We start from the raw sequence: 25,465 nt of genomic DNA, 5'->3' as shown, positions 1-25,465 counted from the left end.
ACTTGAAAGAGGACTAAGAGAAAAACTGTTTTAAAGGAAACAGGAGCAAAAAAACTTGGAGAAGTTTACAGATACAGAAAATAAACTCAGATTACAAGTAAATGAGGACAATTAAGAGACCCATAAAGGGCTATATTTTTTAGAATGGAGGGCAAACCTGGGAATGTTTGGAGTTCAAGGAAGATGGCCAAGTGGAAAGCAAGGCTGAAGGTTTAGGTGTGTATGTCAGGTGAGGATAGAGCCATCTGACAACTGTTTATTGAGCATCTACTCTGTGTCAGGCACTGGGCTAATTGTGAGGGATATGGAGTGAGCCCCACACGGTGCTTGCCCCTGGGAGAGACAGGTGGTACACAAGTTCAGAATGTGGTCTGTGCCATGAGGGGATGGGGAACGTGCAGGGGGAGAAAAACGCAGGTTATGTGTGTGTGTGTCTTGCCACTTGGAATGGTTTCTCTGAGGCTATGGGGTTTGAGCCAGGATCTGAGGGCTGAGTTGTGAGAAGGGGGACGGGGTACCTGGGGGAGGTCCACGCAGGACTGAGAAATGAAGGATAGAAAGTGACAAACATAATGAAGTCCAGAGATGCACACTTAGCTAGGGGCATAATGAAGAGGTTCCTGGTAAATTTCAGGCTCAAGGCTTCTGGGAAATTGGAGGCAAAGTTGTCTGTGTGGGTCAGAGGGGAGGGTGGTCACTGTGACTGGGAGAAGGAGGCTGTAAGGGGCATCTAGATGGGCGTTGGGGCAGCCCTGGAGGCAGCAGGTCCTTCCCTCTGCTGGGACACCCGAGCGAAAGAGCAGAAAACTTTGCCCAAGTTTCCAGAGAAGACTCTAGAACTCAGTCTCCTGGTTATTTGCTCTATCCCATATTGTCTCCTAAATTTACACTGGGCTCCACACTTCTGTCTTAAGACATTTTTCAGCCACTCTTGGGGGTAGGAGGGGGACCAGAAAAAGTACCCAGAGTTGGGGTTGGCAAGGGGGACATGAAGAAAACGTTTAGGACAGAGATTCTAGGTCTAGGAGGCATCTCCATGGAGGGGGTAGAGCCTAGAGTTAGGAGTGGGTACATCAAGACCCGAGGTCCTGGGCTTCCCTGGTGGCGCAGTGGTTGAGAGTCCGCCTGCCGATTCAAGGGACACGGGTTCGTGCCCCGGTCCGGGAAGATCCCACATGCCGCGGAGCGGCTGGGCCCGTGAGCCATGGCCGCTGAGCCTGCGCGTCCGGAGCCTCTGCTCTGCAACGGGAGAGGCCACAACAGTGAGAGGCCCGCGTACCGCAAAAACAAAGACAAGACCCGAGGTCCTGCAGGGTGGGGAGGCCACCGTGATGGGAGGAGGGAGATGGGTCAGGTCCTGGTCAGCAGGGTCCTGTGATGGAATGAATATCCACCCCCAGCTGGCCTCGGTCCCAGATAGATACTCACATAGAGCCCGGAAGCAAGACTCGGAGGCCACAGGGGCGGAGAGCTCTAGGGTCACGCACTGGGACATCTGGGTCCCCATCTGGTTCTGGCTTGTGAACGTGGCCATGTGCCTTCTGGGCCTCAGTCTCCCTTTCCGCATCCATCCACGGTGGATTGATACGCAGTGGTGAGGTGGCCGAGGGTGACACCTGCTGGTGAGTGGGAAGCATCACAGGCTTGGCTTGCCAGGTGGGTTCCCGCGGATCCAGGGCTGTGTATTTCACCCACCCTCCAGCTTCACCCCCAGTTCCCTCAGGAGGATATGGCCAAGACCTCCCAACTGACCTAGCTGGTCTGACTGATGTTTCCCCAGGAATTCGGAGTAAAGAAGGGAAGTGGGACAAGAGAAATCCCGGTTCCTGAGACCAGCACCCCCCAGGAGACAGACCCTGTGTTGGGGGGAGGGGATGTCACAACAATCCCATAAGATGTATCCCACTATCCCTGCCATACTGGAGATGGAAAAACAGAGGCTCGGGGAGGTTTAGGGGTCTGGTGCAGGTCATAAACCTGGTAAGTGGCTGAGCTGGAATACAAAATCAGACTGTCCAGTTCTTAAGCCTGCTCAGGTTCTTGGCAATTTTTTTCTCTGAAATTAGCTGAACAAATAAAAAAGTTCACACATCACGGCTTAACAAAGATTACCAATACAGTTTGGTGTTAATATGAACAAGTCACACTCCTCCCACAATCTTACTGGTACACATGTGGAAACATGGCAATTATCATAATGTAAAATTCGTTTTCTTTTTTAAAAAGTAATTTACTGAGGTGAAAATTATATCACATAAAATTAATCATTTTAAATGATTAAATGATCACTTAGTGGCATTCAGTATTTTCATGACGTTATACAACCAACACTTTTTTAAAAAAATATTTATTTATTTATTTGGCCATGTTGGGTCTTAGCTGTGGTACATAGGATCTTCGTTGCTGGCATGTGGGATCTTCGTTGGGGCATGCAGGAATCTTTTGCTGCGGCACGCGGGCTCTAGAGTGCGCGGGCTCAGTAGTTATGGACAAGTTTCCATAAAAGAAATGGACAAGCTTCCCCCTCACCAGACCCCACTGCATGTGTGCCAGGCCCTGCCCCCCAAGGTATGAGACCTTCCCCTTCTTTCTTTTTTCATTATATTTAACCTTGTCTTCACTGTAAAAATTAATAGACTTTTTTTAAAAGATGTTGCTTTAAAAAATATTTATTTGGCTGCGTCGGGTCTTAGTTGTGGCACGCGGGATCTTCATGGGAGCGCGTGGACTTCTCTCTAGTTGCAGCGCGAGGGCTCAGTAGTTGTGGCGTGTGGGCTTAGTTGCCCTGCAGCATGTGGGATCTTAGTTCCCCGACCAGGGATCAAACCCACGTCCCCTGCATTGGAAGGCGGATTCTTATGCCCTGGACCACCAGGGAAGTCCAACAACCAGCACTTCTATTTAGTTTCAAAAAATTTCCATCACACCAAAGTCAAACCCTACCTCCCTTAAGCAGTTTCCTCCCCACTGCCTCTTCCCATCAGACCTTGGCAACCAGCAATCTGCTTTCCATCTCTATGAATTTATTCTGGACATTTCATTTAAATGGAATCATAGGGTATGTGACCTTTTATGACTGGCTTCTTTTACTTAGCATCACGATTTGGAGGTTTATCCACCTGGTAGCATGTATCAATATTTCATTCTTTTTTATGGTGGAAAAATATTCCATTATGTGGATCTACCACATTTTGTTTATCTAGTCAAAGCTGATGGGCATTTGCGCTGTTTTCACTTTGGGGCTACTGTGAAGAATGCTGCTGTGAACATTTGTGCACAGGTTTTGGTGTGGACATTTAAAAATTTATCTTGGGTATATACCTAGGAGTAAAATTGCTGGGTCATATGGTAAGTCTATGGTTAACATTCTGAGGAACTGTCAAGCTATTTTCCCACGTGGCTGCACCATTTTACAGTCCCACCAGCAATGTATGAGAATTCCAATTTCTCCACAAGCTTGTCAGCACTTGTTACCGTCTGCCTTTTAATTGTAGCCCTCCTAGTGGGTGTGAAGTGGTATCTCACTGAAGTGGTTTTTTTGGGAGGGTGGGGGTTAGTGCCACCCCACTACAAGATCTTAGTTCCCTGAACAGGGATTGAACCCAGGCCACGGCAGTGAGCACAGAGTCCTAACCACTGCAAGGGAATTCCCCTCTGATTGAAGTTTTATTTATTTATTGAAGTTTTATTTATTCAGTTAATTTAATTTAATTTTGGCTGCATTGGGTCTTCATTGCTGCGCGCAGGCTTTCTCTAGTTGCGGTGAGCGGGGGCTACTCTTCTTTGCGGTGCGTGGGCTTCTCACTGCGGTGGCTTCTCTTGTTGCAGAGCACGGGCTGTAGGCTCGCGAGCTCAGCAGTTGTGGCTCGCGGGCTCTAGAGCTCAGGCTCAGTAGTTGTGGCACACGGGCTTAGTTGCTCCTCAGCATGTGGGATCTTCCTGGACCAGGGATTGAACCCGTGTCCCCTGCATTGGCAGGCGGATTCTTAACCACTGCACCACCAGGGAAGTCCGCTCATTGAAGTTTTGATTTGCATTTCCCAATGACCAACGATGCTGAGCTCCTTTTCATGTGTTTCTTGGCCATTTGTCCATCTGCTCTGGAAAAATGTGTATTCAGATCCTTTGCCTCATTTTATTTTATTTTAAAAAAATTGATTAATTAATTTATTTCTGGCTGTGTTGGGTCTTCTTTACTGTGCACAGGGCTACTCTTCATTGCGGTGTGCGGGCTTCTCATTGTAGTGGCTTTTCTTTGTTGCTGAGCACGGGCTCTAGGTGCACAGGTTTCAGTAGCTGTGGCACCTGGGCTCAGTAGTTGTGGCTCACGGGCTCTAGAGTGCAGGCTCAGTAGCTGTGGTGCACGGGCTTAGTTGCTCTGCGGCATGTGGGATCTTCCTGGACCAGGGCTTGAACCCACGTCCCCTGCATTGGCTGGCGGATTCTTAACCACTGCACACCAGGGAAGTCCCCCTATGCCTACTTTAAATTGAGGTATTTATCTTTTTATTGTTGAGTTGAAAGAGTTCCTTATATATATTCTGGATACTAGACCCTTAGCAGGTAAATGATTTGCAAACATTTTTTCTCACCTTTGGTGTATATCCTTTGAGGCAAAAAAAGGTCTAAATTTTGATGAAATTCAATTGATCTATTTTTCTCCCCTTTGGTTGCTTGTGTTTTAGATTCTTATCTCAGTGGCTGATTCCAGGGCTGAGGCAGGAAAAATACAAAATGAGTTTGGAGCATACTGTAGAAAGTATGGAAGTGCTCAAAAGACAAAAGGATGAGGGCACATCAAAGGGACAGGGGATGGGACTTCCTCCGTGGTTAAATGGTTAAACTTCCACCTTCCAATGCAGGGGGCATGGGTTGGATCCCTGGTCGGGGAACTAAGATCCCACGTGCTGCGAGGTGCGGGCCAAAAAAACCAAACCAAAACAAAAAGGGACAGGGGAGCCAACTGAAGGCACTCCCAATGGTCAGGGCTAGAAGAACTTGAACAATAAAGTAAATAACAATCGTATTGGATAATAACCCAAAGTATGGAATAAATATCTATGAGTCCATAGCAAAATAAATACATAGATAAATAAATGGGGGAGAAGAAACAATTCTCTCTTACAGAACAATTCCAGTTAATAAATGGAGACAGAATGGGAGAACTAGAAAACCACTACTAGAATATCATAGTAATAATTACAGCAGGCAAGCTCCGTGGACAGATGCAAAAATCAGCGGTGAAAGTTTAAGGAGAAATGGGACATTTGCATAATCTCAAAGTATATCCTCCCAAATAGTTACGATTAGAAACGGAAAAAAAAAGAGTAATTTGACAGTGGAGAATCCAAGTGAGACAGGCTGGGACCTGGGACCCTTTGCTGCAGTGCTGCAATGCTTGCACCTGGACACACCTCTCCTTGAGTAACAAAATACAAAGAAACTGTATGGGACTGAAGAGTAAAAGCAGGGTACTGCACCTGGACCCTGCACACAGCATCAACTAAAGGGTGGGCAAAACTCCTAAGCCAACCCTCCGGCCCGACCCCTGGACACACCCCTACTCTTACCCCATATAAGAAACAAGCTTGCCCCCCTCAGGGAGCGAGCAAGGGAACCTGTTGTTTGTTCTCACCGCCCCCTGCTACAGCAGGGGCCCCAGGAAAGCCTTGCCCAAATTTCTTGTCTGGCCTCTAGTCAATTTCTATAGATTGGGGAAGGCCAGGAACCCTGGTCGGTGACACTAGCACACATCACCTTAACCAAGCGATCGAGGTTAACGAAGCATCATCGGTAATAACACAGATTGACTGAAATCAGGTGCCCCCGATACGGGGCACCGACAGGACACACCACCTCGGGGCTCCATCTAATCATGAGAAAACACCAGACAGACCAAACTGGGGGACACTGTGCAACATAGCTGTTCCATGCTCTTCAGATGTGTCAAGGTCGTGAAACACCAGGAAAGTCCGCTAAACTACAGACTGGATGATGAATCCATGCCCTGTGGGATCCGGATGGGATCCCGGACCAGAAAAGGGATATTTAGAGGAAAAACTGGTGAAATCCAAATAAGGTCTGTACTTGAGTCCACAGCACCCTACCAGCGTCAGTGTTCTAATTTGGATCATCGTCCTGTGGTTGGACAAGAGGTTTACTCGAGAGGAAGCTGGTGAAGGGTGTGTAGGAATTCTATCCGCAGTTCTTCTGTATGGCTGACATTATCTCAGCACTTAAAAGTTAGGAAAGTCAAGGGGAATTCCCTAGTGGTCCAGTGGTTACGACTCTGCGTTTCCACTGCAGGGTTCGATTCCCGCTTGGGGAACTAAGGTCCTGCATGTGGCGTGGTGCAGCCCCAAAAAACCAAAAAATCGATCCGGGGTGGTGTCGAGACACTCTGCCCAGACTGGCAGGCTCCCGCCCCCTGCCACCCATACCCCAGACCCGGCTCTCGGGGGAGCGAGCTTGCTGCCTCTAAACTGGACTGCCCAGGGGCCCACCAAGCTGGGGGTGAGGGCTCCCAGAGGCCTACAGATGGAGAAAGGACAACTTCCCTGCTAGGCTGGGAGAGTGAAGGAAACCACCAGGTGTAGCACATAAGCTAAGGGCTTCTCACGGTCTCATTTAGACCCCACGGTGCACAAGATCAGTTTCATTTTCTCCATTTTACAGATGAAGAAACTGAGGCTCAGGAAAGTGGAGAAATGGGCCTGGCCCACAGCCAGAGGGTGGCGGGCTGGGCTGGACCCCAAGGACGTCCAGTGCCTGAGCTCTTCCCAGGGTGATGCTGTCAGAGACACCCCCCCCCAAGGGGTAGAGCTCTGAAGGGCTCAAGGCCGCCCTCCAGGTCTTTGACTTTGCACACACCTCCCTGAGTCCCCACCCCTGGGCTTCCCGCCCCCCAGGCATTGAGCCCCTGTGAGCAGGACTCTGTGGCAGGCTGTCGTCACCACTTCACCCCTGGCGGACAGCCCCCTCACTCTCCTTCAGGTGTCCTCCTTTCATCCCGCACCTCCTGGATGCCAAGCCCCGGACAGATAAGGACTCAGGAAGCTCCTTCCATGAGATTCAAGCCCTCCTTCTCCATCTGGCCTCAGGTCACATGCACCCTCAGCCCCTGTAAGGGCCAGAGACACCAGGCCCCTCGCCCTTCCCTTGACAGTCCCTGCCTGCCCACACTTCCTTCCTCCCCGCCCCCGCCCCCAGCAACCTCTTCTTCACCGCAGCTAACACAGGGTTACGTCAACTGCTGGCCTGGGAGCCATGAGTGGGTGAGGGGGGTCTCTCTCTTCTCCGACCACGAGCCCCCAGCGTGGAGTTCCCACCGAAGGTTAAACTGGTCCCGGAAACGCTTTACCTCGGGGAGGGTGACCCACTTAGCATCATCACCAGGTGGGTGACTGGGCTAACACGGTGCCTTGGGTAAAATGGAAAAAAAAAACCCAATAAGTCACAGCGGTGCTTGGTAAGTCTCAGAGGAAAGGATCTTTGCAGAAGCTCTCTGCATTTCAGAATACTGGGCTGATGAGTTCTGGAAAGATAGAGACCATTTATATCGGAGGCGCCAGAAACCTAAGAATTGGCTGCTGTTTCAATCTATCCCAGATCTGCCCCGGATGGACACTGTGTTGACTGCTCTCCATCTGTCCCCACCTCCAGCCCCACTGTGCACCCCCCTCTCCATCCTGGCTGTGCCCCAGGAGCTGACCTCTACGGCCTCCAATAGGCTCCCTTGCCTTGGCTTCTGCTTGTGTTCAGCCAATGGGAGGGGCTGGCAAGAGCGGCAGGGGGTGGGGGGTAGTAGAGACCCTCATAGGTTTCCTTTGCCCTGTCCACACCTGTGCACACAACCCCTCCTTAAACTCTCATTCCCCCTCACATGGCCCCACTGCTTCCTCCAGGACTCTGCTGATACAGTGCCTGAGAAGGAGCACAAATCTTCTGGGTACGTTCAGCTGTTAACCTCGAGAGCCTTGTTCAGTCTCCATGGGGGCGGGGGGGAGGACCCTCAACTGCACAGCCTGCAAAATGACCATAAAGCTTGCAAAACTTTGACCATCTGATCCACAGACATCTTGCTGCAGGAGACAGGATTAGCTACTGAAGTCTTAAGTGCTCTCACCAGACGCATCAAACTTGTGTTAGCTGATCCATCACTATCTTGTACATACTATTTTGTATTTTCGATTGTTCCTTGTGGGCCCACTTATACCTCCAACAGATCCAAATCCAACCCCCCAGACCTCTCTGGCAACCTTGCCTGGCCTCCGCTGCTGCCCCCCATCTCTGGTTCTCTGCCTGTTCTTGCTGAGCTCCCTCTCCTTGGACATGGCAGCCACACCAGGCCCTCTGAGGCTCTCATCAGCCATTCACACCTGAGTAAGAATTAGCTGGCAGTCCACCAGGAACAGGATCAAGACACACTCCTGACACCAGGGTGCCAGTGAGCTGAGAGAGGATGGGGGAGCCCAGGGAACCCACAGAGAGAAGCAGAAACGGCAGGGGTCCTGGACCTCAGTCACAAGCTTTATTGTCTCGAGCACGGACTCGCCACACTTCAACAATTCCACTTTGGGGAAGGGAAGGGTGCAGGAGGACCTGGGGAGGGGGCGTGGCTGAGCGCACACTGGGCAGGCGCAGATGCTCACAGGGAAAGCACTCGCCACCCGCCAGCCCGCCCCGGGGCTCAGCCCCTCCCGGTGTGGGCTTTTGGCTGTTAGTAGACTAATCTCCAGTGGGCAGGGCGGCTGCCTGACTGCTGGAAAGAGTAGAATTTGACTCTGGGTTAAGCCACTACAGCATTGCTCCTAGACCGTTGTTAATAAAACCGCATGCAAGAGCTACCGAAAGCCAACGGGGAGAGGGGAGGGGGCCGATGGGACGAACTGGCCATCCCCAGGATGGGCTGCTTTGCGGCAGGGACGTGAATACCACCCACCTGTACCCAGGAGCACTCAGAGGCTACCTGGGCTGCTCCCAGGGCACCAACTGCATACCTGTCCTGGTGCAATTCAGGAACACCGTGATGGGCCATCAGATCCCCCCCTCTAGCCCCTAGTGGGAGAGGCCCCTGCGAGCACTCTCCCTGAGCTGCGGGAGGAGGGGCAGGCCCTCCACAGAGACGCTGCAGGGTACAAGGCAGTCACCCATGGGCCCTCCAGCTGTAAGAGTGGGGGCTTTGGGCAGACGCTGTCTTTTCCCACTATGCATGAGGCTGGAGTAACCTGGCAGGGCTCGAGGGGAAGCGGGGGAGGCAGGGAGATTTTTCTTGTCCCAATCATCCTTGGGCTCTTTTCTTGGCTACAGAAGACAGGGCTTAGAAAGCCCAAGGCAGATGCCTTGTACCACTGAAAGGGGGCTGTTGGATTGTGTGTTCCTGTGCATGTGTGGCCACGCCCCCCTGAAGGCTCACCCATGTGCACCCGGCTGTGTATGTGCACGGTGAGGTCGCAGGAGCACACGGCCCTGCCAGTCCTGGGGCTTGGTCCTGGAACCCGAGGGTGAGCGTCCACATGGTCTGAGTTTGGCTGACTGCAAAAGTCCCACCTACATGGCACGTGTGCACGCATGACCCCTCTGAGTGTGTGTGTGCCAAGGGTCAGTGGGTGTATGTGTCGGGGTCTGCATGGGTGAGCGCAGGTGGCAGGCCCGGTTTCGGAACATCAAGTCAACCCAGGGGACAGCACGTTACTGACCGATCAAAACATACCCAGAGCCCTAGTCCTGGGCCCCCCTGGGGCCGCCCTGCCCCAGCTCCAAGCCAGGTCACTGGGGGTAGGGGGTACAGGAAGGAGAGGGGCTTCCAGACTTTCCAATACTGTGGCTCCCGGCCTTGGTGACTACCCTCCGGCCAGCAGCTCGGAGCCGTGTGTGCGTTGGGGTCAGGGTGGGAACGAAGGGCCTTGCCTCCCAAGCACTTTGAACCTGGGGCCTCACTGGGCAGACGGGCTGAAGGGAGCTTGTACCACTGCATTAAAAAGGCTCAGTATGCCGGGACAAGAAGCCCTGGGGACTGCCTTGGCCTGGAAGCAGCTGCAGAAAAGGGGGTCCCCCACCTGGCTCCTAAGGGCTGGACTTCCCTCCTTGGTGCCGGAAGGAGAAGCTGGCGCCCTCCTCTGGCCCCTTCCCGGAACAATGGCTCTGGGGTCTGAGAGGGACCCAGGAGAAGCGGAAGAAAGGGAGGGCAGGGACGTGCCCAGAGGGCCACGATGGTCCTCAGGGCAGCTCCTTCTGGGGAGGGGGCCTGGCCGGATCACCTCGGCCTCCCCAAACCAGCTCCAGAAACCGCCGGGGTGTCCAGGGCGTCCAGGGCGTCCAGGCTCAAGGTCCCGGGGGCCAGGCCGGGGCTGTACCGCCTTCTGTGGAAGGTCGCGCTTGAGGAAGCCTCCTGGTCCGGCAGGGGGGTCGGGGTAGGGGATTGTCCGCGGCCGTGGGTACGTTATTGTTACACTGTTCTCTTCTCCAAAGTGACAGTCCTGGCCCCTGCCTGGAGGTGGCGCCGCTGGGGCAGGCTGGAGGGGCTCTGGTGTGGACCGGGCAGCTCCACAGTGTCCCTCAGGGTCAGTGCTTGTCCTGGAGAGAGAATGGGCTTGGTCAGCAAGTGTCTCAGTGGGCATAGGGACAAGCGGCAGAGGGGGTGGGGTGGGGCTGGGGGAGGAGACCCACCTGGGCCAGGTAAAGGGAATAGCGTGTGCAAAGGCCCTGAGGCAGGAGCAGTCTCTTCGCTGTGTGTTTGGGGCATGGTGAGACAGGAGGCCGGGTGGGAGCAGTTTATGAGAATTAAGGGGAAGAGGCGAGAGCAGGTGGGTTTTACGGACAGCTCTGAGGGCCTGCACGGAGGCTGGATCCGAGGAAAGGAAAACTGGTGCTGAGACCCCAAGCCTCCGTTTTCGCGTCTGTAAACCAGGATGACCCCCGTGTGCCTTGCAGGACAGAGCCGCACAAGCTCTGGACATCAACTCCCAGGGTGCCTGGTACAGGCAGTTCCTCTGCAGACACAACCCCACCACGTCCCGCTACAGCTCCGTGCCTCCACCCTGCTCTCGGGTCCTGTGCAGGGCTCCCTCCTCCCCGCGCCCATCTCTCTCTCTGCTTCTCACTCACAGGGCCAGGCCCTCAGCAGATGCTGTGGTCAAGGTTCTCCTGTCTCTACACGAGCGCCTGCGGCCGTGGGCCCACTGGCCAAGTTGGAAGGACAAGCCTTCCTTCCTGTGCTCCAGCCTCACTGGCCCAAAGGTCACACAGCGAGCCGGGGACAGAGCCTAATCGGGCTAGCACCTGGGCCCCAGGTGGGCTCTCTAACACTGTGGGTGAATGCCAGTGGCTAACTGTGGGGTGGAGGCCACCAGGCACCCTCTTAAAACACAACACAGCAAAGACATTCCCAGCAAGGGAGTCAGGTCCATGAAGTTTTAGGAAACAAATTTTCCACCCACAATTTTATAAAACATAGACTTTACAAAGACTGCTTAAGGAAGAGAGAAAATATTCCGTGAAAAAAAACAAGAGGTGCAATTGAATATAGAGCACACTACCTACTCCATTAAAATAATTTAGGGAATTCCCTGGCGGTCCAGTTGTTAGGACTCCGCACTTCCTCTGCAGGGGGCCCAGGTTTGATCCCTGGTGGAGGAACTAAGATCCCACAAGCTGCGCGGCGTGTCCAAAAAAAAAAATAATAATACAATACAGTATAGTAATTTATATGTTACTTTGCAACCATCACAGTAAAGACCGGCTCAGGCAAGATTCATGAATGGATGATGAATCCAGGGGACATCTGGGTGAGGAACAGAGGATTCACAAGGTCTTCCAGGGTCTCCACCGAATGCTCGTTAGGAAATAACCAGCAACTATACAGCGGAGGAGTCAGACAACGCCTTGACCAGGTGATCAAGATTCACTCAGGAATGAAGGACAGGTGGACATCACACACCGCAGTCGTGATGCCCGGAGGAGAACGTGGCACTGACTTGTGTATTCCAGCCTCAGTTGTAGAATCTGGCTCTGAGCAGCAGGAGCCATCGGACAAACCTCAAAGGAGGAATCTTCTATTAAAAAAGGAGGGAGGACTGTATTTCAAAAACGTCAATGTCGGGACTTCCCTGGTGGCGCAGTGGTTAAGATTCCGCCTGCCAATGCAGGGGACACGGGTTTGAGCCCTGGTCCGGGAAGATCCCACGTGCTGTGGAGCAACTAAGCCCGTGCACCACAACTACTTACGCTGCGCTCTAGAGCCCGTGAGCCACAGCTACTGAGCCTGTGCGCCTAGAGCCCGTGCTCCGCAACAAGAGAAGCCACCGCAGTGAGAAGCCCGTGCACCGCAACAAAGAGTAGCCCCCGCTCACTGCAACTAGAGAAGGCTTGCGTGCAGCAACGAAGACCCAACGCAGCCAATAAATAAATAAATAAATAAATATCAATGTCATAAAAATCAAAGTGAAGCTGAGGAAATGTTCTAGATTCAAGCAGACTAAAGAGACATAACAAGTAAATGCAATGAGCTGACTCAACCTTAGACTGGATCCTGTACTGAGGGGGAAAGAGCTTTGAAGACACTCCCGGGTCAAGTGAAGAAATTGTGTATGGAGAGTGATTGGATATAAATCTCATATCAGCATTACATTTGCTGAGATTTTTTTTAATTTTTAAAAAATATTTATTTATTTGGTTGCACAGGATCTTAGTTGTGGCAGGCGGGCTCCTTAGTTGTAGCTCTCATCTCCTTAGTTGTGGCACGTGGGCTCCTTTTAGTTGTGGCAGGCAGGCTCCTTAGTTGCGGCTCACCAGCTCCTTAGTTGTGGCATGCAAACTCTTAGTTGTGGCATGCATGTGGGATCTAGTTCCCTGGCCAGAGATCAAACCCAGGTCCCCTGCATTGGGAGCGTGGAGTCTTAACCACTGCACCACCAGGGAAGTCGCTGAGATTGTGAATTGTACTGTGTTTATGTAAAATCACATCCTTTTTCTCAGGAATACGGACTGAAGTATTAAGGACCATGACACATGCAATTATACTCAAATGGTTCAGAAAAATACTCCACGCATATAACACACACATCTACACATAGAGAACAAAAGATAAAGCAAATGGGGCAAAAGATTAACAACATGTTATGTTGGGGAAAAGGAGAGCTGATGCTCTAGGTGCTAATTTTATTCTTGCCACTTTTTTGTCAGCTTGAAATTATTTCCAAATAAAAAGTTAATGTCTAAGTGTCAACTATACTTCAATAAATTTTTTTTTAAAACTTAATGTGTACACACATCTACAGACACATACATATACATATAACAATTATTTGCAGGAGTTCTGTTCTACAGAATCACACAGATGCGGAATCAGCAAATACTGAACCATTGCTCCCAGTGGAAATACAAAGTTCCTGCAAACCTCTGGTCTGACATTTTCGTTGATTGATCAATATGTAACCATGTTTCATGTGTGCTTCTGTTTAAAGACACCTCATTGAATATATATTGTTGACTCATTAATAATGAACTCAAGGACAGCAGCACCGTAACTCATGCCTGAATGAAGCTTCTCTAAAGTACTTTCTGGAAGGCACATTGCAGCCTTCTTGCACTTAGGAACACTAGACAGCTCTTCAGCAAGACACTTGGGGACCATTTTAAACGGCGGAAATCACCAAGAAGAAAAGCATGAAAATGTGAAAAACATGTCACTAAATAGACCGTGAAAAGGACACTTGTTTGCAGAATGAGCTAAACAAGAAGGCAGCACGGTGTTTTGTATGAGCTCAGCTGGGAACATGCATGTCCGGTGATTAAATTTTTTCTCCACTCTGCATGGGTGTACACGAATGACCAGGCAAGTGCTATGAGTATTGAGGTTGGGGTTACAAATAAATGTTACCAAGTAGGTAAGTCTGCAAATACGGAACAGTGAGGATTGACTGTACATCCATACACATACACACATGTACATGCTTAGCAAAGTTGAGGAGGGATATCACTTAAAAATGTTAACCTTGGTCATCTCTGGGTAGAAGGGCTACTGGTAAGTATTTTTTTTTTTTGGTTTCGCTGCGTGTCTTGTGGGATCTCAGTTCCCCAAGCAGGGATTGAACCCAGGCCCATGGCAGTGAAAGCATGGAGTCCTAACCACTGGACCGCCAGGGAATTCCCAGTATTTTCTTCTTTATATATATAAAATTTTTTTTCCCCAAAAGTTGCCCAGTAGGCATGTATTACTTTATAATAAAAGGTTTTCTTTTTTTTTTTTTGAAAGAGAAACAAGGTTAAAAGAGCAGGATGGTAATTGAATCAAGTTTGACTACATTGGCCCCACTCTGTGAGCGACCCTATTGTAAAGCCTCTTGCACGATGTATCTGTGTATTTTTGGTGGCTTTTCAAAGTTTTTCTCCAGAGAAGTCGGCCTGTACGGGAGGGCCGTGGGAGTGGCAGAGCATCTCCCGGGGCCAGGGTGCCCCTTACCTCTTGTTTGTGGGCCTTGTCTTGCTGGTGGATGCCATTTGCAGAACCGGAATTGCCGGGGGCCTGTAAGAGTCGAGGGCAAGACGCTGAGCAAGGTTCACCAGGCAGCATTTCCTGGTTTGTCCACTAGATGGCGAGGGTTTCCCAACAGGACCATCTCAGGATCCAAACTCTGAGCAGAACCCATCAGCGTAGGAGTCCCAGGACACACCCCAGGAAACACAGGCTCTCAGGGCAGCTCCGCCCTTAGTCTGAGCTCCTCAGGATAAAGCCATGTACCCCTTGGGCTGGGACTCCCAGGGCGCAGGGCGGAGTCTCTCCCCTCAGGACCTGGCTGAGACCCGGCTCACCTGGGACTTATCGGGGCAGCCCCTCATAGCCTCCATGAGCCTCTCCACCTGCTGAGCCTGGTCCAGCGCGTCCCGCAGCGCATCCTCCGTGCTCATCAGCTGGTGCCGCAGCCGCAGGAGCTCCGGGGACGAGCACGAGGACGGCTCAACGAGGGAGTAGCGCCTCTGGTCCGACAGGGGCTTCTCCTTGTCCTGGAAGCAGCAGGAGAGAGGAGGAGCGTGTGCATGCGTGTACGTGTTGCAGGAGGGTGGTCTCTCCTTTAGGCCGGAAACTCTCATGTGTCCCGCCTCATCTCTGGGTCAGGCCTGAGAATCACCAGGATGCCCCTCAGGCCTCCCTCCCTCACCTAAGGGTCCTCTCTGAAGCATCTTCCTTGGCCCCCGCCCTGAATTCCCGGGCTCTGTCAGATGCTCCATATTCTTCAGTTCCTGAAACCCAGGACCCCTCCTCCCCCTCTTTCCTTCTTGCACCCCGCCGCCTCCCTCCACACTGTTTATGTGGGTCCCTCCTCTTCACCTCTAGACCTACAGCCTCATCTCCGAACCTCTCCTCAGAACCCTCCCCTGCCCCAACAGGACATGCCTTCCCTTCCCTTCCAAGTGCTCTGCAGCTGACCCCGCCCACCATGGTACCTGGAGATGCACCTGCCTTGTGGGCAGGCCAGCCTCCTCACTCCCACACGAAGCTTCCCTGCACTGCCCTCCCTGGGCCGGTGCTTCCAGGGTCCTTCTGCTCTGCTCTGACCCTCTACCCAAACCTCCCTCTCCACCCAAACCTTCCTCGTTCCGGAGGTTTTCTAACCACCAAGCCCGTCCCTAGTTCTCCCAGGGGGGGCAGCTCCGTGGCACTGAGGACAGTGCAGGGGGATATGGGAGAGGCTCTCCTAGGGTAAGGGGCAGCCAGTCACATGTCAATTTGACCAGCTTGTGGCCCACGGAGACAGTCAGCGCGGCTCTGCCCCCTCCACGCGGCTCTGGGAAAGCCTTGGAATCAGAGCTCCCAAATCCACACCAGCCTCGGGGCCTTGGCTTCTGAGTTACGCCCAGGCTCACAGCACCACGAGGACCACGGAGGGCTCTGTAACCAACCCCCTGCTGGCCAGACCTGCCAGGACTGAAAGGCCGCAGGGCAGCTGGGCCCGGTAGTCCCCACACACACAGTTGGGTGCAGCCAGAGTGATACCCTTCTCCCTTAACCCTGTAGGCCCAGGGCTGCTTCCATGGCTGCAGGCCCCTCTTCTCCTTCCATCTCCTCCAGCGTGGCTGAGCCTGTGTGGCTGGGTGGGAGGGCAGCGAGGGGCTTTGGAGCAGCTTCCCCTGACAGCCATCCCGTCCTCCCAGACCCTATCTCGTCAACGCTCTGGAGTTGACCAGGCCCAGGAACCGGCCACAGGCTCGTCCTGAAGGCTGACCACAGGGGGATGGAGTGGGATGGTTCCGTCCTGTGCTACCAGCATCACTCGCCTACCGCAGCCCACCTCTGGAGACTCTGCTCAGTCAGGCCCCTGCTCCCCTCTCCTTCCTGAGATGCACGCATGAATCGCCACTGTTGGACCCTGAACAAGGAGCTGGTTTCTGGTTGATTACTTCTCTGGATGGTGAGCTCACCACCTGCCGGTAGCCCATCCCACCTCTGGACTGGTGAGATTCTTAGGAAGTCTTCCTCTGCACTGCATCACCCAGACGGACACACAGCCGACCACAATATCTACAAAAGGGGCTGCCCACGGCCCCTCACCAGGTACCTCACTGACCTTGCCTGTGGTTCTAGGGGATTTTGAACGCTCTCTGTGACTTGGCTATCCCTGGGGTGGCTCCAGGACGTCACCAGTCTCCATGGCTGACAGCAGATAGCCCCAGCCCCTCCCTGGTGTCCGCCATCCCCAGGCCGCCCCCTTCCCCACGTACCAGCCCAGTGAGCTGTTCCCGCAGGCCCCGGATGTCATCCTTGAGTTTCTGCTCCTTGATCCGCCACTCGGCCTTGTGGACCTCGCGGCTCAGGTCCCTCTCAGGCCCTGGGGAGTGGCGATTGGCCTCCAGAAGCAACACACGCAGTTCGTTCAGGCTCCTGGAGGGGGCGGGGGGCACACAGAACACCTGCACTCAGATGGGCCCCTCTCCTCCCGCGCTCCGCAATTTGCCAAGTGCCTGGCGACTGGCCACCCTGAGGGGGGACGCTGGCTACTAAGACAGCATCTGTGCCAGGAGGGGCCAGAGAGGAAATACAAGGCCCGAAACCATCCAACCACAACCCGAGAGGGGCCAGGGTTCGGGGATGGTACGGTCAAGAGGACTTAGCCTTTCTTAGAATGATTTTGAAGTTTTTTTTAAAAAAGAGAATATCTGGAAGTTTGGGATTAGCAGATGCAAACTATTATATAGAGAATAGATAAACAACAAGGTCCGACTGTAGAGCACAGGGAGCTATATTCAGTATACTGTGATACACCATCATGGAAAGAACATGAAAAAGGATGTATATGCACGTATAACTGAGTCACTTGACTGTAGAGCAGAAATCAACACAACATTGTAAATCAACTATACTTCCATAAAATAAATTTAAAAAAGAGAATATAGTATTTGTTTAATTAAAAACTAAATAATAGAGAAGTAGAAATATAATGTACATATGAAACTTATATAACGTTATAAATCAATGTTATCTCAAATTAAAAAATAATAATTCCAAAGTTAAATTAAAAAAACATTTATCCAAGAGAGCTCATGTGGCAAGACATTTTAAATGCCTGATGTCAAATAAGTTTTATTTCCTATGTCAACTCTTAATCAACTGGCAGTAGCTGCCTGGAGTACTGTGGTGAGAACGATTCTGGGCTTTGCAGAAAAAGAGTGCAGTGATCAAGTAGCAATGTCTTCCATGGGCACAGCACGGGAGAAAAGGACACACACCTTCTAAGCTCTTTCCCTTGCTTGCATCTACTATAGAGGAGGGGAAAACTCCCTCTCTAGGTAGCCATGGGTAGTTGAGAACAAAGTGGAAGTCTGCTGGCACTGACCCTTTCCCTTTCCTCCTTCTTCCTGCTAGGAATGATGGCTCCTGATGGCTGGAGCTTCAGCAGCCACCTTGCAACCACGAGGGAGAGTCTAGCAGAACCCAAGAGAACAAAGGTGTTGGCACTGATATCTTGAGCCACTGAACCAAATGCCAGCTACAGCTACCTCCAGATTTCTTGTTATGTGAGGAAAATAAATCTCTACTTGTTTAATCTGCTGATCTCCCACTCCCATCCTAAGTACCACAGAAGCATGGAGGAGCTCACGGTGGCCTACATCAACCAAGAAGAGCTTCAAGGAAGAGGTGGTGGGAATCCTCAATAATTTTTAAGAGTTTCAAGGAGTCCCTGGGCCCAGGATGCTTGGGAACCACTAAGCTTTCCTATAAGCTCTGCTTGGAGAACCGTGTTAAGAAGGATTCTGAGGCTTCATCGGAGCTTAGCAGTGCACAATATGGTGATCATTGGTGATGCCAGCCATCTGTCCACCGGGTCTATCCCTGCCCCGCCTCGGGAGAAGATTGGCTAATATTAACTGGGTGGAGTGAGGGTCAGGCAGGTCTGAACACACAGCCCACGGCTGACTCACCGCTCCTTCCTGAGCAGCTCCTGGCTGATGAGAACCAGCTGGCCCGAGGCGTCATGGGTCTTCTGGGACACGGCCTCCAGCTCCACCTCCAAGCGCCGCTTCTCCTTCTGGAGGGCATCCACCTTCTTCTCTCCCGACCTGCACTTGCTCTCCAGTGCTAAGGGCCAGCCGGCAGGGCAAGGAGGGAGAGCGCTGGGATCACCGTGGGAATCTATCCCACCTGGGGGCCAAGGCCCGGGCAAGGAGCAGGTTTCCCAGGGGTCACAGGGACACACTTCACTGAGTGGGCCTCTCTCGTCCTGTAGGGCCAGGCAGCGAGGGGCCGAGAAGAGCTACCACGAAAAGCAGACCAAAGCTCCCACACAGTAGCCAGGCCCTCTGGTGTCAGGAGAGCAGTCCACCCTTCCCGAGACAGGGCCCGGGTATTTACACTGTTGCCTGGACAAGGAAAAGCTAAAACTTCACCTTGGCCCCGGAGGAATCTGAGGTCAACTGACCTTTGTCGGGACCAATTATGCCACGTGAACGTGATGGGCACTGGATAGGAGTGGGGGTGGGAACCATTTCCCAGGATGGGGGCCGTCTCATGGACACCACCAATGGCATTCTGGCGGACAAGAAGCAGGGCCAGTTTGTCACCAAGTCACAAATTCCAGACCCCCCCGTCTCTCCCCAGTCTCCCCTCTGGCCTCATTCTCCCTGTGCCTTGCTTTCTGCTCTGGCCAAAGACCTTCTCCCTGATTCTGGAATCCTGGTATTTCTTCTAGGGGCTGGTGCACAAATACTGTATCAAAAGGTAGAGAGACTGAAACCCAAGGGTCTTCAAGCCCAGAAAGTGAGAACTAGTGATGCAATTTCAGAACACAGAGAACACAGACCTGGCTCTGAGGAGAGAAGCTGGCTGGGGCCCCCAATTATATTATGGACCGAGTGCGGGCTACTGCTCCCCATTCACTGCTGTCCAGGTGGAAGCCAGGTGGAAGCCCAGTGCATGTGAACTGGGCCAGGCCGCCTTCTCCTCAAGGCAGAGTGGGGGAGGGCACCCTGACGCAGTACCACCCACCCCCTCCTGGACTGGCACACGGCCCAAAGAAAGCTCCCCGCATCTGCCTTGAAGGAGGGAGACTTACCACTTACTTGGGCCCTGAGCATCTCGGTCTGGGATGTTAAGGCTGTCACCTCTTTGTCCCTCTTGTTCAGCTTGTCCTGCAGGCCTGGGGTGAAGGGAGAGATGAGGGGCCATCAATACTCCAGGGCCAACACTGCGGTCCAGTGGGTGACGGGGTGGCCCTTCCATCAAAACCCTAAAATGGGGCCACACTTGGCCTCAGGAGTCCAAGTTCTTCCTCATTCCAGTGGTCCCTCTGGGTAACCCACCCTGAAGAAGAGGCACCAATACTGTGTGGTCTTGGGCAACTTAACTCTCAAGAGTCTCAGCTTCCTCAAGTGAAGAATGGGGATAGTAATGGTGCCCAGGTCACTTGGCCATGTGCATTCAATACTGGACAGCCTCAGAAGAGTCATGAAAAAGATTCACGGAAAGTGCTAGAAAAGTATTAACTTTCTGTAAGTTAATTTATAAATCTGACATGATACCAATAAAAATACCAGTCAGATTGTAATTTTTGTGGAGCTAGATAAACTGATTCTAAAATCGCTTGGAGAAAGTAAGCAAGGCTAGCCAAGAGAGTCTGGCAAAAAACTTCTTCAAAGAGTTAAACACACAATTACTATATGACTTAACAATTCTGCTCCTAAGTATATACCCCAAAGAGCTGAAAACAGGTACTCAACAAGTACCTGCGCATGCAGCGCTATTCACAAGAGCCAAAAGGTGGAAGCAACCCAAATGCCCATCGACAGGTGAATGGATAAGCAAAATGTGGCGATGCATACGATGCCAACATTACTCAGATATAAACAGGAATGAAACACTGACACGTGCTATAGCACAGATGAATCTTGAATATATTATGCCGAGTGAAATAAACCAGACATAAAAGGCCACATATTGTATGGTTCTATCTATATGAAACATCAAGAATGGGCAAATCCACAGAGACAGACAGCAGATTAGCAGCTGTCAGCAGCCACAGTGAGGAGAAAGTAGACAGTGACTGATACTGTATACGCGTCTTCCTCTTGGAGTCATGGAAAGGTCTGGGAACTACATAGAGGAGGCGGTTGCACGACACTGTGAATGTATTAACGCCCCTGAATTGTTTGCTTTAAAATGGTTAATTTTATTTTACGTTAATTTTAATTTTAATTACGTTAATTTTGTCTCGATTAAAAAAAAAAAAAAAAAAGAATGGCTGAGAGAATTTTGGCAAAGCAGAACAGGAAGACTAGCCCTGCCAGTAACCGAAATATAAACAAAGCTTCAAAACACTGTAGAAATGGCACATGAAGAGACAGACAAGTCATTGGAAAGGAATCGAAAGTCTAGAAATAGAGCCAATTACCCGATGGAATTTAAAGATGGTCAATATGGTTAATTCAAATCAGTGGAGGCAGGAGATGAGGTTTTCAAAAATGGTACTGGCATAAGTGGGTACTCTTGGGAAAAAAAAATAAAAATGGATCCTTACCTCACACCTTATAGAAGAGAGAATTCTAGATGGATCAGAGATTTAAACATAGAAAATGGAACTTAAAAGGTACTAGAGGAAACCATGGAATACATTTTAAAAATAATAAACCCAGGGGCTTCCCTGGTGGCGCAGTGGTTGAGAGTCCGCCTGCCGATGCCGGGGACACGGGTTCGTGCCCCCGTCCGGGAAGATCCCACATGCCGCGGAGCGGCTGGGCCCGTGAGCCATGGCCGCTGAGCCTGTGCGTCCGGAGCCTGTGCTCCGCAACGGGAGAGGCCACAACAGTGAGAGGCCCGCATACAGCAAAAAAAAAAAAAAAATGAGTTGAGCCTTGGGAATTCCCTGGCAGTCCAGTGGTTAGGGCTCTGCGCTTTCACTGCTGATGGCCCGGGTTGAGCCTGATGGAGGGCAAGGTAATTTCCTGCAGCAGGGTTTGTAACAGACAAAAACTGGAAACAACCCATGATCCATCAGCTAAATACACGACGGTAGCTCCACATGATGGAATATTCTGCACCATACAAAAGAATGTGGTGACAGGGAGCAGTCTCCAAGATACATTATTAAATGGGCAAAAAGAAGTAAGGGGCCCGAAGGAGTTCCCTCGTGGTCTAGTGGTTAGGATTCCACACTTTCACTGCCGTGGCCCAGGTTCAATCCCTGGTCAGGGAACTGAGATCCCGCAAACCGCACGGCGTGGCCAAAAAAAAGAGTAAGGGGCCCGAATAGTGTGGGAAGTGTGGCACCATCTGTGTTACCTCTGTGCTTGTATGTGCATAAACCATCTCTGGAAAAGAGACATGAGCTGGGCAACATCGTGCCTTTGCGGAGGGAACTAGGTAGGGGATAGAGGATGCTTCACCATATGCCCTTTGAACAATCTGAACTTTATACCTATTTTAAAAATAACAAAACCAAACATACAATCAGGTTCTCAATAAACTGAGCCTCCGCCCTCCTCCCCTGGTGGGTGAGTGGCTGGTGCACGCAGTAGGCGGCTCTCACCAATCGCCAGGTGACGCAAAACAAAGCGGGACCCAGCTCAGAGGCAGAACCGCCCAGCCTTTCCCCATAGCCCCGCATCTCATCCGGCCCAGCGGCCACTCACCCTCCACAGTCTCCTTCATCCTCATCTTCTCCCCTGAAATGTCGTTGGACTCAATCATCTGAAAGGAGAGCCTGGTAAGGGGGACACTCGCCTCCCCCTCTCGGCCCTCAGCCCCAGCCAGCCCACCTCTCCGCAATTCAAGGAAACTCTCAGGGGCTCGATGAAGCAGGGGGCACAGATGTCCTTGGGCTAGCTTCCCTGACAAGAGGACCCCCTCTGCTCCCAGGGCCCCGGAAGGCTGTTTATGTAGCTTCCACGTGATCACCTCCTACCCTTTCCTTCGTGCAAACGCCTATTATATTAAACAGATGTCTCCTTCCCTGGGATGCCTACAGAGATTGGTCCTGGGACTCTGTCTCCACCATCACCCAGAGGCAAGACTCCCGGCCTTGGTTCCCGTCCATAAAGCAAGAACTGACTGCCATGGGGCAGCGTGTGCAGGGCACGCACCGGGGTCGGCTCCCGGAGGGACTTCAAGAAATGCTACTTCTTTTCTCTCTAACACATCTTTTAAAAAAAATAAATCCAGAAGCCAAAGAAGAAAAGATCAACCAAGGAAAAAAAAAATCTGTGTGGCAAACATCAGCAGGCTCCTTGCTGCCTTTCGGTAGAAGTTTCTGGACTCCTGCCCAAGCTGGCTGTCCCCTGAGCCTGCAGTTTGCCAGATTCTAGCACTGCATACCAGGGAAGCACAGAGCTGAGCAGGCAGTCACCTCCATCCACCTGCCCCTCATACTTCTGCTCATACATCCCAAGCCCTGCTTTAGTTTCAGTCTGTTGCGATTAACTAAGCTTCCTAGATCTTTATTTACACACACTGCAGGGAAAATGAGGCACACACTAAAATTTTTCCAAATTCCCGTACTTACTACACGAGACCAAAAATTGAGTTGTCCCTGGACTTAAACCTTTGAATCTGGGAGGCATGTGGGTCCAGACCAAGTCCCCACGTGTGTGGAAATCAAGAGATGGGCATTCCTGAGGTCACCACCCACTCCTTGGCAGGCCATCCTGTGGAACCACAGCAGCCCCAAACCTCCCCTGCTAAGGAGTCCAGGTCCTGGGGTCCCAGGCCTGACCCTCCTTGCCTGAGCGGCCAATCAGGTCATGCGTACACAGCTAACCTGAGGATCTTCCTTTTCTCTCTGCCCAGCATCCTGGGAGAGCACTTGCTGGTCCCTCCCTGGGAGAAGGGGGCAGAAAGGCCGGTGCAGTGGGACCTCGAGGTGTGACATGGGCAGAGCTCCTTTTACAAAAAAGGCACCCCCTGTACGTGGAACTCCCAAATACTTGTGGCTCAATTGTTAAATGCTGGTTTAAGTGTACAAAGGGAACCAGAAGCTCAGGAACCCCCATGGCTAATAAAAAGGCAACGATCTTGCTGCTAGCTGTCCTATCGTGTAAGATTTGACTTTGTCATCCCGGGCACCCCCTGCTGGCCCTTAGGCAGTGGGGCTGGACACAAGCTCTGCCACTGATGGACAAGAAGACCTGGGAAAGGTACTCTGCCTCGGAATCTCAGTTTGCTCGTCTATGAAACGAAGCCTATATGGACCTTGAAGGAGTCCAGGTGAGATAGGGCATCATAGGGCCTGCACCCGGTGTGGTGCCCAGAGCCACTCATAAGGCCCTTCCTGCCCCCGCTGGAGCACACGTCCAGGCTACCCAGGGTCTTGGCCTCCCCAGCATGCTCAGCTGGGGCTTCTAGGTTTGGAGCGAAGCTGACTCCAATGGCAGCAGCCTCTCCAGGGACCACCCCACTCTTGGGAAAGCGGCTGCTGACCTGTTTGCTCAGTCTCATCAGGACCAGCAGGTAGGGGGCCGCCCTCGGGTCCCCTAGGTCGGTGCTCGCCTTGGAGATGGGCAGGGTTTGCCCTCCACATGTCTGCCAGCCCAGTGCCAGAGCATCTGGTACTGGTGCCTTGGGGAGGCCCAGGAGCCTGCACAGGAGGACGTGTCTGGGGACTGGGAAGAAGGCCGTTCCCTGTGCCTAGATACACATCTCTCCAGGCCTGGCCTGTGGGGACCCAGCCAGGTCAGCTCAGACCGCCTTGGGGCCCCACAGTCACCCGGGCCTGCTGCCCTTCTAATGGAAGGACCTCCTCCTCTGAGCCAGGTGCCCTCCGATCTCGCACGGCGTGCTCCTGGGGGCAACGAGGACGCTTCCCTGGACTGGAAATAAAAGGTCAGTAGATGCCTAGACCCTCCCCAGCCAGGCCCTCGAGCCCGGACCGCTGCCGTCCGTGGTCCCCGCACAGCCAGGCAGGAGGGGTGGCCGCCTACGTTGGTGTGCTGGGTCGAACACAGGGACTCGACAGCCTGGAGTCTGTTTTCAGTGACCAGAAGCTTCTCCCGCAGCCTGTCGGCCTCCTGCTTGCTCTGGGCCTCCGAGCGCTGCAGCAGCTCATAATCCAGCATCTTCTTCTCGGCCAGGGAGATCTGCTCCTTGAGGAACGCAATGGCCTGCGCCTGGCCCCGGTACTCCACGTCCAGCTTCTCCAGCTCACGCCCCCGCAGCTCGGCGTCGCGGCACCGGTCCTGGGCCTCCTGCAGCTCCAGCCGGTGCTGGCTGGCCTGCACCTCCAGCTGGGCCCGCCAGTGCTGTTGCAGCCCGGCCAGCTCCTCCTGGGCCTCTTGCAGCTTCTGCCGCAGGCCCTCTTTCTCCTTCACGTGCATGGCCGTCTCGATGTCGTGCTTGGCCCGCAAGTTGCCCAGCTCCAGCTGGTGCTCCATCTTGATGCCCTCCATCACGGCCTTCAGCTCCCCGATCTCCTTCTGCTGGGCACCCGGGCTCGAGTTCAGGGTGGCCTTGAGGTCCTCCAGGGACTTCTGGTGGTCCAAGGCCAGCGAGTCCAGCTTGGACTTCCAGTTGTCCATGAGCCCCATGTTCTCGCTGGTGGCCTGCTGGACCTTGGCCTTGAGGTCCACCACCTCCTGCGCGTACTTCTCGTTGGCCGCCCGCAGCTTCTCCACCTCCGCCTGGTAGGCCCTCAGCGCTTTCTCGTACTTGTCCCTCAACATGCCGCTCTCCCTCTGGTGCTCCTGGCTGGCGGACAGCAGCCGCTCCCGCAGCCGCAGGGTCTCGGCGGCCTCGGGGTGATCGGCGGGTGGCGGGCCGGAGTGTAGCAGGCACTGCTGCAGCTCCTGGATCTCCCCGCGCCGCAGGCTCAGCTCCTCCTCCAGCTGCAGCACCCGTGACTTCTCGGCCACCGTGGTCAGCTACCGGGAGAGAGGGAGACCGGGGTCAGCGGGCCGGCTGGAGGGCACGGGGGAAGGCCGTGAGAAGGGAAGGATGCCCCACTCCACCTGAGTGCCGCCCTGCCCACCGCAGCTCCCAGGGAGGCTT

At 52.7% G+C, this 25,465-nt stretch overlaps 1 protein-coding gene across 4 annotated transcripts in view; it reads right to left on the bottom strand.

Moving 5' to 3' along the window:
* Window positions 1-8,508: 8,508 nt before the first annotated feature.
* Window positions 8,509-25,465, bottom strand: part of CLIP2 (CAP-Gly domain containing linker protein 2) — a 76,000-nt gene continuing 59,043 nt past the window's right edge. For 2 of the 4 annotated variants that reach the window (XM_089895783.1, XM_089895784.1), the window contains 8 exons: window positions 24,403-25,338; window positions 22,120-22,177; window positions 19,548-19,631; window positions 18,418-18,574; window positions 16,720-16,879; window positions 14,812-15,003; window positions 14,462-14,524; window positions 8,509-10,575 (listed from right to left, as the gene is read on the bottom strand). In XM_089895783.1, coding sequence (XP_089751909.1) covers window positions 10,564-10,575; window positions 14,462-14,524; window positions 14,812-15,003; window positions 16,720-16,879; window positions 18,418-18,574; window positions 19,548-19,631; window positions 22,120-22,177; window positions 24,403-25,338 — 1,662 coding nt within the window. In that variant the 3' untranslated portion in view covers window positions 8,509-10,563. Of the gene's footprint in view, window positions 10,576-14,461; window positions 14,525-14,811; window positions 15,004-16,719; window positions 16,880-18,417; window positions 18,575-18,914; window positions 19,025-19,547; window positions 19,632-22,119; window positions 22,178-24,402; window positions 25,339-25,465 lie in introns of those variants that run through there. The other 2 variants (XM_089895785.1, XR_016387773.1) reach the window with 2 other exon arrangements.

This window comes from Delphinapterus leucas, chromosome 15, assembly GCF_059928025.1.
Source record: "Delphinapterus leucas isolate spDelLeu-1000000601 "Yukka" chromosome 15, BTC_Dleu_Yukka2, whole genome shotgun sequence".
Classification (NCBI taxonomy): domain Eukaryota; kingdom Metazoa; phylum Chordata; class Mammalia; order Artiodactyla; family Monodontidae; genus Delphinapterus; species Delphinapterus leucas.
The sequence above is the reverse complement of the archived record's forward strand: the minus strand, read 5'-3'. Positions and strand labels throughout refer to the sequence as shown.